Source organism: Corapipo altera, unplaced genomic scaffold (genome assembly GCF_003945725.1).
Source record: "Corapipo altera isolate COAL_440 unplaced genomic scaffold, ASM394572v1 0, whole genome shotgun sequence".
Taxonomy (NCBI): Eukaryota; Metazoa; Chordata; class Aves; order Passeriformes; family Pipridae; genus Corapipo; species Corapipo altera.
This window is the reverse complement of record NW_020884872.1, coordinates 58827514-58840047: the sequence shown is the minus strand read 5'-3', so window position 1 is coordinate 58840047 and position 12534 is coordinate 58827514. Positions and strand designations below refer to the sequence as shown.

Sequence of the window (12534 nt, the reverse complement as noted above, 5' to 3'; positions counted from 1 at the left end):
CTTCCTCCAGGAGTAGTAGCTGCAGGGCCCTTCTGGTGTATGTTCAATACATAGTACATACAAATAATGTTCTGATAGTTCTATAATCTCAAGCAATGGAGCTCGACAGTCCATCTTTACCTTCAGTTGCATCAATCAATTAGTTTCCAAAGATGAATGCTCCCAAGCCTTTCCTTAATCAGTGGACAGAACGGCTGCCAGCCAGTCCACTTCTCAGTGCCCCGGCAGCCAGAGCTCCTGCATCACCTGGGGACTACCTGACTGCCCACATAGAGTCATTTAGGTTGGAAAAGACCTCTACGATCATCATGTCCAACTGTTAACCCAGCACTGCCAAGTCCAGCACTAAATCATGTCTCTAAGCATGATTTCTACGTCTTTTAAATACCTCCAGGGATGGTGACTCAGTCACTTCTCTGAGGCAGCCTGTTCCAGTGCTTGACCACCCTTTTGGTGAAGAAATTTTTCACTTGTGGCCATTTCCATTTGTCCTGTGTTTCAGAGGGTTTGGATCTGCTTTTGGCAAAACCAAACTTACTTTTAATGGAAAAATCTCTGAACATCAGAATTCATTTCACCCTAAGCAAAAAAAAGGTACAGACAGAGAAGGTGAGGGAAAGGAAGAGATTTGTCTCTGTTCATAACTGAATATACCTTAAGACAAAAAATTATATTAAATTAGAAGATAAAATCCTTGACAATTCCCTTAGGAAGAAGCAAGGCCTGTAACTGAGGACCTTGCACTGCAAAGACCTGATGTGTCTGTTGTTGATTTAGGCCCAAAGAGAATGAAAGTGTCTAGTCTGTCAGAAACAGACAAAGATCTAAAGTTATGAAGGGTCTTCAGAAATCCTGAGGAATCAAGGTGTGTGTGGGAAAATCCACACCAGGACAAACCGAGGATAAACAGCAAGCAAAACACCAATATCTAGAGACAAATGCTGATAACGTATTAAAGGAAAGAGCTGTGCCTGAAGTCAAATGCGAAGAAACAAAAATAAAATACAAGAAAGGTTGAGATGAGTGACAAAGCACTAAAATGTCTATGCATTAGAGAACAAAGTCTGGGCAAATGGTGAAGAAACTGGAGCTACCAGCATGGGAAAAAAGTGACTCCCTTAAAGGTCACAGAGGAGGAAAAAGCAATCAATCAGACTAAACATACAGGTGAGTAATTTCAGAAGCCTAAGATAAAAAAGGTAAAGGTGACTAAACAGTATTGTGTGTTAATTATGTGATAGAATCAGTTTGGACCAGTTAAAAATAAATAAATAGGGTAGAGTGAATGGGCAAGGCAGGAACTTCACTACCAATGGAATTAATTATGCCAGGACTTAAGCTGTATCTAAATCTGATATTAAGGAGGTATTCCTGGGAAACAGGTCTTCATAACAAATCTCTACATTTAAGTATGCTAAATATAGGAAGTCCTCATTATTTCCATGTGGGTTAGATTTCTTTACTAGTCAATAAAATAAATGGGTGGAGATGTAATTTAAATCCTGTTTCAATAATTAGTCTTGGACTGAATGATCACCTATTGATTAGTTAGAGAAAGAGAGAACAAAGTCATTCTATAATTCACAGCTTTCATTTCTAAGTGTGTGTTTTAGGAAGCTAAGAGAAGTCTACAGAATCAAATTTCTCACAGAATAAGGTATGGAGGAGGCTTGGAATATTTCATAGAATCATAAAATCTTTGAGGTTGGAAAGGATCTCTGGATGTCATCTTGTCCAAACCCCTGCTCAAACAGGGCCACCTTGAGACAGCTGCCCAGAACTTTTGAATATCTCCAAGGATGGAGAATTCACAACCTCCCTGGATAACACGTGCTTATATTCAGTCACTCTCAGAGTAAAAAAGTGTCTCCTGATGTTCAGTAGGAACCTCCTGCATGTCAGTTTCTGCCCCTTGTCCTGAAATCAAAAGTTTCAAGTCAAAAATTGAAAAAAATAGCAACAGAAGCCCTTCCTGAGCCCTGAACCAGGAAAAAAAAGACAAACAAATAAATAATATTAAATAATAATTAAAAACCCAACAAACAAACAAGCAAGAAGGACAAATGGATGAGGAATTTTAGGTAATAATTTTCAAATTTTACTTACTAATTTTGATCTTCAAGGAACATCTCTCTTCTTTGCATTTCTTGTTGTCTTTTTTTAACTTCAAGTCTCTCTGCCTACAGCATTAAAAACAGGAAAACATATTTGATGTTTCCAATAAATGAGAAACAAATATTGATTATTTCAATTCCAGTACTTTAATATTCTGGTCTTTAAAAGATCTATGGCAGCAGTTGGGTACAAAAGTGACCTAATTTCAAATTTAAAAGTAATCAGATATGACCAAACATCTCCTAGTCAAGAGACCTGTTTAAAATAGAAAATGATATGGTGCTTCTAGTAGATCTATGTACCTAAAGGGCCTTGTAAGCCTTGACAGTTCTCATATCACAACCCTGTTGGGGGACCTCTCTTGGAACACTGGTCCTAGTAAGAAGGACCCAAACCACCCCACCAAAGTAGATGATAATCCTGTAGCACTGACAGTGCAGTGATATGAGTACCTGTAGCCATGGACCTGACCTTCAGGGGCATTAGGTACCGGCCAGTTGAATACATGCTAAGATGGACGAAAGTGGGAGACATTGGTACTTAACCAGCATTATTCTGCCTCAGATACCATATCCAGTATAAGAGTCAACGAAATCCTTGACATATACAACTCCTTTTAAAATCTGGATACCACAAGTGATTAAGTCCATTAATACAAAATTGCACATAATTTCCAGTGAAAGGATCATATAAGATGCCCAAGCCCCAAATTCAAGCAGAATAAAACATTAAAATAAAAGCAAAAACTAGAGAACTTGCTGCAACAGCAATGTGTATTTCAACCTAAATTCCAGTCAAAAGAAGGCCAGCCAAATCTTTGCTTTGGCTCACAGGCTGCAGTTAGGTCACATGTGAAGAGCAGTCAAAAGGCAGATCAGTGTATTAAAAGCACAAATTGGAAGTGTCAACCTGAGATTTCAGCCTGCTGTATTTTGAGCACAAGCTCCCACACTGTAGCTGGGGGGGGGGGGGTTGCTGCAAGAGTTCCTAGCCAAGGATCACGGCAACTTGCATATGGAGCAAAATACCGACTCGGACTATCACTCTGCTTGTCACCTCCCCTCAAAAGGAAAAAGAATAATTTTTTATTTTCAGCCATTCCTCTGAACAAAGTGCTGTGGAAATTTCAGACAATACTTTGCAGAGATGAGAAGGGTGGTGTAGGTGAAAATGGCCAGAGCCCCAAATCAGGGAGAGGACACTCTACCTGGGCAGAGGTGCTGTTAAGAATAGGGATGAAACCCCTAACTCTATCACCTTCTTCCTTTCCTGCAACCAAAAAAAGTTTCAGAAAAATTACAATTCTACTGGCAGTTACTCAACTACTTTGCCTTCAGTGATTTAAGAGTGGGTATTTTTTAATTGGGTAAAGAATGACTGTCTGGAAGAGATTTGCAAAACAAGTGCAAATTCCTCCTTCACATGTATTGGATTAAGAAAAAAAATCCTTTCAGATATTTGCAAACAGGAAAAGAGCCACTATGTTGTGCGATGATATAAACTGCTGGAAGGTAAATGACTCAGAAGTTTTTATTTGGAAAAAGGCAGTGGAAAATTAAACAAAAGGAGGAAGATGAATCTCTGAATAAGATGTCCTGTTGGTCAGTCATTTGACATCCAGAATCAGTGGTAGAATGTATGATGTACTGATGCAATTAAAAAATTTAACCCACTTGCAGTGAGGAGCATGACTGCACAGTATAGGTAAACTTTGAGAATGTTTAAGGGATATCTTGTTTGTTCCTAACCACTCCACCCAGAGAGGGATAATTTTTTAGGCAAAAAGACTCCCACCTATTTATGTAACAACAATTTACAGGAAAAGAAAGGAAAGAGGTAGAAGAGAAATCTAATCTGGCTTCTGTTATAGTCAAAGGTGATGCTGATACTCTCAAGACATCAGCCGTAGCTTCCAGACTTTTTCCCAACACTGCCCAACACTGCAAGCTGACACCTTCACCTCCGAAAAAAACATTGGATGTGAGATCTGCTACCATATTGCAAGGTTCCTGAAAGTTCAAATCCAAAGCTCATGGGAGTTGTTGTGGTCTAGCTCCTAGCTAGAAAAACACAGCGATACTAATTTTGATAAATACAAACCTTCACTATCATCTCTGTTTCCCACTAGAAAAAAAACAACAACAACAGGATATCCTACAGCTATTCTACCACCAGAATGGTACCTGAAGAAAACCCCAGCATCTTGAAATTATTCATTTGTGGCTGACATGACTATTTTTTACTCTGGAAGTTTACCCTGGGACCCCTGCTTAGGATGCATACAAGTGGCAGGCAACAGGACTGGAACATTCTCTAACTAACGACAACCTACCAGTAGACATTGCCAAAGCACTGTACATTTGGCAGCATCTTCAAAAACAAAGCCAAGAGCGGAACAGCTGTGATACTGAAGGTAAACATGTTGAAAAATATTAGCAGAAGGTCTGTAAAGTGCCTGGTTCTAACAAATTCCTGAAAAAAAAGGCCATTCATGCTGATTAACACAGTCAAATAAAAAGCACATGATTTGATAAAAAATAAAATGAAATTACAGCTTATCCTAAATAAGACAGTTTCTAAAGATGACAGGACTGTTTACTGTGTGAGGTAAGAGTAAAAAGTTGTGTAAGGTAAGAGCAAAAAGCTGTATGAGCAGGAATTCAATCAAGACTTAGAGCATACAAGGAAAGGCCAAAGGCAGGGTAACAGCAACAGAAATTGAATGACAGCAAATAGAAATACCCAGTGCACTGAAGTTATCCTATTTTATGTGCAGCACAAATTCCAAAAGTTTAAAAAACAAGAAGCCAAATCTCAGCCACTTTCTTATTTTTGGGAGAACTTTGACAGTCCTTTCACCCAAAATACACAAAGGAAATTATGGTTTAGTCTGGTCAAAATCTGTGATGTGAAGGGCTACACAAAAGATACCAAACTGCAAATACCTACTACAAATGAGAAATTAATAAAAAAACTACTTCCCATGTACTTCCACACTTTCTGCAGATCAGGCACACATCTCAGCACTGGGGACAAAAACAGAAATAGGGAACTTCCTGCTAACATTACAAACTCTTTTTCAAATTATTTCAGTGAGCACTGAGAGATCACTACCTTAGAATATTCAAACTCATGCAGCCCACGGTTACCCCATGAACAAACCACAGCAGTCCCAGGACAAGCTGCCTCCCATGGAGCATGTGGGAGACTTGGGTATCTGTTCACACAAACCAGTCCTGTGGAACACAGAATAAAGAATCTTCCTTCTCTCTGAGAGATGGAAAGAGACAAGGTAGATGCCAAGTGCATTGGTATTTCAGCACCTAATAACCTCAAGATTAATTAAAGAATGACAAAGACTGGCAGGTGGACTCCTACATATGCTAAGGCAGACCTTCCACATTTGGATGCTGCTTTGGCAGACACAGTTTTCTCCCTCCACAAAGACAATTTGAAAGTGAATGCTGCTTTTTTTCTGCAAAATCAGCATTAAAGCAGAAACATAAACAGATCCTAGGTTCACAGGCAGCACTGGCCTATATTGTTCTTACAATCAAGGAAGAACTGAGTTGAGTATCAGCACCCGTTCCAGTCATAGCACATTAGTCTGTAGGGCTTCACCATTCACGTTTTTTGGCAAAGTAGCTTTCCAGCTGTGAAAGTTCCAGGGCTCCTGCTGATAAAGCTGTCTAGCCATTTTCTCCCTTCAGACTGTCAGACAATTTGGTTTTTATTGAATGAATAATAACCTTGAGCAAAAGAAGCACTGGCCAGCAAGAAAAACAGCTCTCAGCCGATGCACTGCAGGTGCAGTTGAATACAGATCTATCACTTCAAATAAAAAGCTTATGTCTTGTGGTAACCAAAGCCCAACATTGGTCATACAGTACCAGTTCTCTAAGACTCCTCTCATCCTCAGCTCTTGGGAGCCTTTCATTTTCAGGCAGGGTGAGATAGACAAATTGATACCTTTAAGTGGCTTTCCAGCATGCTCTTCTTAAAAACAAGGTTGAGTTTTTAATATATAATCATCTTCCAAGAAGAAATCTTATCAGCTCAATCACTATTGTGGAAGACAATCTGAATAAACAACTTCAAATTAAGAGTTCCCTTTCATGCTTCTCTGTTTTATTTGATTGCTTTTGGGTATATGTTTATTTAGTCAAATTAGACAGTCTGTCTGGCAAAGATGTTTGCCATTATGTTTCACCCTCCTTTAGAAATTTTACTATCTACAACATCTATAAAGATTTTATAATCTGTGGGAGTGAAGGTAAGGAAATTTAAGAGTATGAAAACAAAACTGATACATCAATATATTTTTAGGTGTAACTAGAAATTATATATAGCAGCCCTCTAACATTTTTCTTGTCCAATGCCCATGGGCAAACACCATATATTAAATAATTAAACCCCTGTCTACCATTGCTATCCTCATTCTCTAGCTTCTGGAACTATACATGAGCTGGTAACCATTAATGACATTTTCCCATGATAGCATTTATAGCCCCAGTGAGCTATTATGTATGGGCTTATCCCCAAAGAGTAATGCTAACCACTGAAAGACTGAGAACAGACTAACCCTTACCTGGAGGCAATTACAGTTATTTTTGTTTATGCATGCCCTTGTATGCCAATCAGTATTGATTATTTTTTAATTAATTTTCAAGTTTCAGTTTCTGCACAGAAAATCATTTTTACTGTTGTAGAGATAAAACTTGCAAACCTGAAATCTCCCTTTCTCTCCCTGTTATTGTGGACATCTGTATCGTGTTTCCCCTCTTTTCTTTTTTCATTTAAATTCAACACTGCACTCTTGAGCACTATTTGATTGCCACCAAGGAGACACAAATGAACTTTTACAAAAGTTTTGCAGCACAAAGGATGAGAAGATGCTTTGTGAGAATAACTAGAAAAAGAAAACAAATGCAAAATCATAAAAGGAATTTTGAAACTGAGCTATCATTGATGTCAGTGTATGGAGAATATTAGAAGGAAAAGTGCTCTGACATTAGCAATACACCTGTGTGTGCAAGCCCAGAGGGGCTGGAGGGCCATTTGAACTTCATGGTGCTCTCAGCCCAATGCAGATAGACTACACTGACCTTTTCATGATTTGGATGGCTTTTCCACCATAACAGGCCAGATTTTCTAGTATTCTTCCCATGTGCACAAGCAATTATAGATTTTATAAGGTCTTTGTGCCATCTTCCACAATCTGATCTTATAGAGAAAGCTCATGCCAAAGTGAACCATGTAACCTGCATACACAATGTTACTCCTGACCTTAGTGTTCTACCTTTCTGCTAACTCCTCAGGATGGATGCAACTGAAAGGCTGGAGTTTCTGAAGAGCCCAAGGAACTCTCAAGCTCTAAAGAACACCAGGTCAAACATCCTTTAGTCAGCTACAAAGAGGCGGAGGACTGGATTTCCTAACTCCTTGATGCCATCTGGGGTTACCACTTAATTTAATTAGCCTCTTCCCTGTAGTTCAGCAAAATCAAGCATCAAGACATGAACTGTGTTATATGGCTCTAATTCTGCAATAACCAGGTTTACCTTTTCTCTCTGAATTGCTTTCTTTTTCAGGATTTCAGCTTCTTCAGCTGCCTTTTTTGCTTTTACATATTCTTCTCTCTTGCGCTGTATGACATAAACATACAAAATTATTTTACATATGTATTTATACAAGGAATGCATAAGGTAACTTGGCTCCTGTACTGTATATTTTTCAAATCTAAAGTGTGTTTGGGGAAAGTTTCCAGAATTTTTTTCCTTAAAATGAGACACTAAATAATGCAGGCTGTGCAACAGCTACTCCAATATCGTCTTTAAGAAGGCTGAGAAATCTAGGACTGATAAATGGGCATCCATGCAAGGAATCACACAGCTGATTGATAACTTATAAGCATTTATACCTCTTATAACAGAAACAACATTTCCACATAAGTACAGGTTAGGGTGGTACATTGATCAATTAGTTGAAGTGTAGGCAGCATGCCGAAAGATACAACGAGGCATATAAGTGGCTTTACAACCATACTGGTTATTATTTTCTATATCATCTGTGATACAGATTGCTACATATTTATGGACAGATTTCTTATTTTCTTTGGTGCAGAACATTTGTTTCTGATTTCCTGCTGCTTCCTTCAGGTTTCATGACTTTCTTCTGCCAAGCGTCTCTGAGTTCATTTTATAGTCATAAGAAATACTACAAGAAAAGCTTTCTTTTGAATTCTAAAAATAAACAAACAAATTTATTCTTACCAACCTTTTGCTGGTATTTAGATTGCATGAGCATCATTTGCTGGTTTTGCCTTGCTTGAGCCTCTGATTCCTTTCCACCTTAAAAAAACCCAAACATATAAATTGCATTTTTTATGAACATTTTAACTGCCAATACCAGTCACTTTGGAACATAGCAATATAACAGATTGGATGTATGCATATACAGGAAATTTTTCATAATTACAGTAGCTGTCTGATATTAAAGAGAACAGATAGGAGACCTTTTTGATCATTTTATTCATCCATCAAAAGCACTTGCTTATTACTTACAGAGCATCCACTGTATCACCCACTCTACCAACAAATATGTCTCTACAGTATATGATCAGTTTACTGAGGAACTATTCCATTTTCAGAAAATCAGTCATGCTTTGCAGGTGAGTTTTCATTTTTCAATCCAACTATTCCCACCTTCGCTCAGTTTGTCACACACATACAGAGTCAGAAATTCTATTACCAAAAAGTTTATCTTTTATCAAACTTAGGATCTTGGACTCTGCCAGCTCTAATGGGATGCTATCACTTTAATATTTTCTAACTAATGTTTTGGTGCTCGAGGAAGAATCCCCTTTCTGAAATGGAAGTCAAAGCCTTTTCCCACAAACCTCACATTCATATCCAGGTAGCAGAAGGTGTCCTCATTCAACGGCATGGACTCTCTTTTGAGAACATCTAAAGCTCTGGCCATAATGTTCAGCATTCAATAAAAACAAACAACTCACAAACAAAACAAACAAAAACCTAACCACATAAATAACTTGATACTAGGGCTTAAGGGATGGAGGACTTCGATTTTATTATTCTGCTCTACTATTTTCCAAAGTATTTTCTTGCTTTAGGAGAGGAAATAATTCATTCCCTCAGTTGTCCTGAAAATCAACAGCAATTCTTACTCCATTCAGAGGGTAGGGAGTGTATTTTCCCTTAGGGTTTTAATGAGAAATTCTCCTCTGTGTGTCTCCTAACTATAGAAGCAGCTGCACCAATCTGTGCAGCCTGACGTGCCTGATATCCTGGGTTGCATCAAAAACAGCATGGCCAGCAGGTCAAGCAAGGTTGATTCTGCCCCTTTACTCCACTCTTGTGAGACCCCATCTGGAGTGTTGCATCCAGCCCTGGAGTCCCCAACATAAGAAAGAAAGGACATAGACCTGCTGGAGTGAGTCCATAGGAGGGTCTTGAAGATGATCAGAGCGCTGGAGCACCTCTCCTATGAAGACAGGCTGAGAGAGCTGGAGTTGTTCAGCCTGGAGAGGAGAACGCTCCAAGGGGACCCCCTAGAAGCCTTTTAGTACCTTAAGAGGACCTAGAAGAAAGCTAGAGAGGGATTTTTTTGCAAGGGCATGTAGTGATAGGACAAGGAGGAATGGCTTTAAACCAAAAGAAGAGAGATTTAGATTAAATATAATGAAGACATTTTTCATCGTGAAGGTGGTGAAGCACTGGCACAGGTTGCCCAGTGAAGTTGTGCATGTTCCACCACTGGTAGAGTTCAAAACCAGGTTGGATGGGGCTTTGAGCAACCTGGTCTAGTGGGTGGCATCACTGCCCATGGCAGGGGAGTTGGAACTATATGATATTTAAGGTTCCTTCAGACCCAAGCCATTCTATGAAATGTAAGACAAATATACTAGATCTTTCAGAAGGGAAAATCTGCCTTCTCTAAAGGCAGCTTCCTCCACTTACTAATGGAAGGTAACTAATCTTTAGGTGCTTTTGTGAGGTTCAGTGAAGGGGAGATCAATTCCCTAAGTGTGGCAACATTTCTACTCACAGAAATAAATATGTAGGATAAGTACTCAAAAAAGACTGGCCATACAGTATACAGGCAACAAGCTTAAAGTAGCAATAAGCATACAGCTAGCACTGAGTGGAGTGACTCCTTCACAGGTCTAAAAAATAAAATGGCTACTAAACAAGTTTTTAAACCTTTTGGATGCTTGATCTCTGTTTTTTTTCTAGCCTTTTATTGGCAATATTTCCTGTGTGCACTGTACTTTCTTTGCATGTAGTGATGAGCATCATCTCTAAACAAATATTTTTCTGATCATTATTAGCTATAGCCTATAGCCTTTCAGCCAGGTTTAATTCATTCAAGGTTTGGCTGTAATGTGTCAAATGTTTTGCTGAAGTCAGAGTATGTAGTGACTGGCTGTATATGATATGATCAAAAAAGAGACCATTTTATCAGGCATGAATTGTTGCTTCATTCATTGCTTATGAAGGAGGGCAGAACTTGCATCCTTCATTGCTCTCATCTCTCCACGGTGCCTGCAAGTTTGCCAGTCAAATATTACAGAGCTGAAATCCAGAATACTTATTTCCCTGTGGAAAGTATGAGTGTTAAGAAACTTCAAGGATTCTCTGGTGATTTGGACTAGATGTGTAATCTCTTAAAATCACTCTGAGAAAACAACACATTATACTTTTCTACCTTAATGAGTACCTACAGTGGTGAAATTAGAGATGCCACTTATATTTTTTTCTCCTTCCTTGAGCTCTCTTCAGCTCCAAATTTGTTCCCGTGAGAACGATGCGATCTAATAATCTTTGCACATTACCTCTTTTCAGAGGCACTGAACTTAGTGTTTCAGTCTCCAGGAGTCTAAGTTGCAGCTAGACAACGACTGAAGGGATCATATTTTCTTACTTTTTTTTTCCTCCTCTTAATTTGCTTCTTCCTCAAGCAAGTTTTTAAATGCTATGGGCCCAGAAGAAGGTAAGACTCCCCACAACCTGTCCCTGCAGCTTTGACATCACATCCTCAGTCATGCAGCCAGCCCACACACATTCTACATAGACACCATACACCAAATTTCTGTTTTCAGATTTCACTTTCTTCAGCAAAAAGCTTTGTGATCCTCTTGTGACAGAAGCATGTCTTCTAGGAATGACTCACAAGCAAGAAGCAGATATGCATGAATTCACAAAGACCATGTCTGGCCATAGGACTGCACGTGATGGTGGGAATACAGGGCATTACCACCAAAGCAAACTGACTCAAGCTGCAGGGCAGAATATGTGGGACCCTTATCACCTTGATCTAAAAACCAAGTCTGGGTTGGAGTCAGTTCAAATTCCTCTATCTCCCACCTGCTATCTATTTTTATACACATTATCCCACTGCAAACTTATCATGTGTAGTATGGCAAAGAAAGAACTTAATTTGCAGGTCAAGGTAGCCAATAGCCTGCACCATGCACCTCAAATTCTCCTATGATAGCCAAGGGAAGGAAGGGCAGCTCTAGGTTTATAAAACTAATAAAGGCATCGTTACAGTAATTCAATTTGCTAGAATTAATTTTGCCTGATTTTTATTAGTCAGTTTCTCAAGGTCATCCCATCATATTCTAAACAGATGATGCTTTAAAGTTGTCTTGTCAGCAAGTTTCATCAGCTCTCTCCTAGATTTAGTGCCAAAGACATTAAAGAAAGATACTGAAACAAGATAGATCTGAAGACTGGTACTTGAAAAACACTTCTAATAACATTCCTCTCGCTTCAGCTCAATCTGCAGTTCTATTCTCTGAACAAGATTTGTTTTGGGTTGAGTTGGTTTGGTTTTGTCTTCTAATTATTTTTTAAAGTAACTCTGAAATATGACTAAATTAAATATTTTATAGTGGTTGCAATTGAAGAGATCTCCTACAGTTTCTCTCGCATGTTGTAGGGGGCGTGTTTTAGGGATGGTGGAAGGGGCATCCTGGGAGATGAAGTCCCAAATGTACTCCTACACACATGGGCATTGTGGTACCACATGGTGATTGGTTAAGAGAATCACGTGTTGTTTTAAAGTGCATATAAAGGGTGTTGTTTGCTTCCGATAAACAGATTGGGTTGTTTGAACCTTCAACCAATGGGGTCTTGTGGGTTTATTATTTATTATATTAATAAACGCCACAACCTGTCTGATGTTGATTATCTTCACAAACACATCAGTTCACAGGGATTTCGGTTCTTGTAGCTTTTTATCCTGTTTTTCATTTACTTATCTTTGTTGTTATTTTTATAAAATTGGTAATACAGAGTTTCATGCACATTCAGCCTACAAATGCTGAAGCTGCAGGGATCACTCTTGCCTCTTCAAGAGACAGCAGTCATGAAAGCACACCTACTAGCCCCTAAG

At 38.9% G+C, this 12534-nt stretch overlaps 1 protein-coding gene across 3 annotated transcripts in view; it reads right to left on the bottom strand.

Moving 5' to 3' along the window:
* EPSTI1 (epithelial stromal interaction 1) overlaps nt 1–12534 on the bottom strand; it is an 89731-nt gene that overhangs the window by 64159 nt on the left and 13038 nt on the right. For all 3 annotated transcript variants that reach the window (XM_027649616.1, XM_027649624.1, XM_027649630.1), the window contains exons 4-6: nt 8392–8465; nt 7677–7760; nt 2107–2180 (exon numbers count right to left, since the gene is read on the bottom strand). In XM_027649616.1, coding sequence (XP_027505417.1) covers nt 2107–2180; nt 7677–7760; nt 8392–8465 — 232 coding nt within the window. The remainder of the gene's footprint in view (nt 1–2106; nt 2181–7676; nt 7761–8391; nt 8466–12534) is intronic.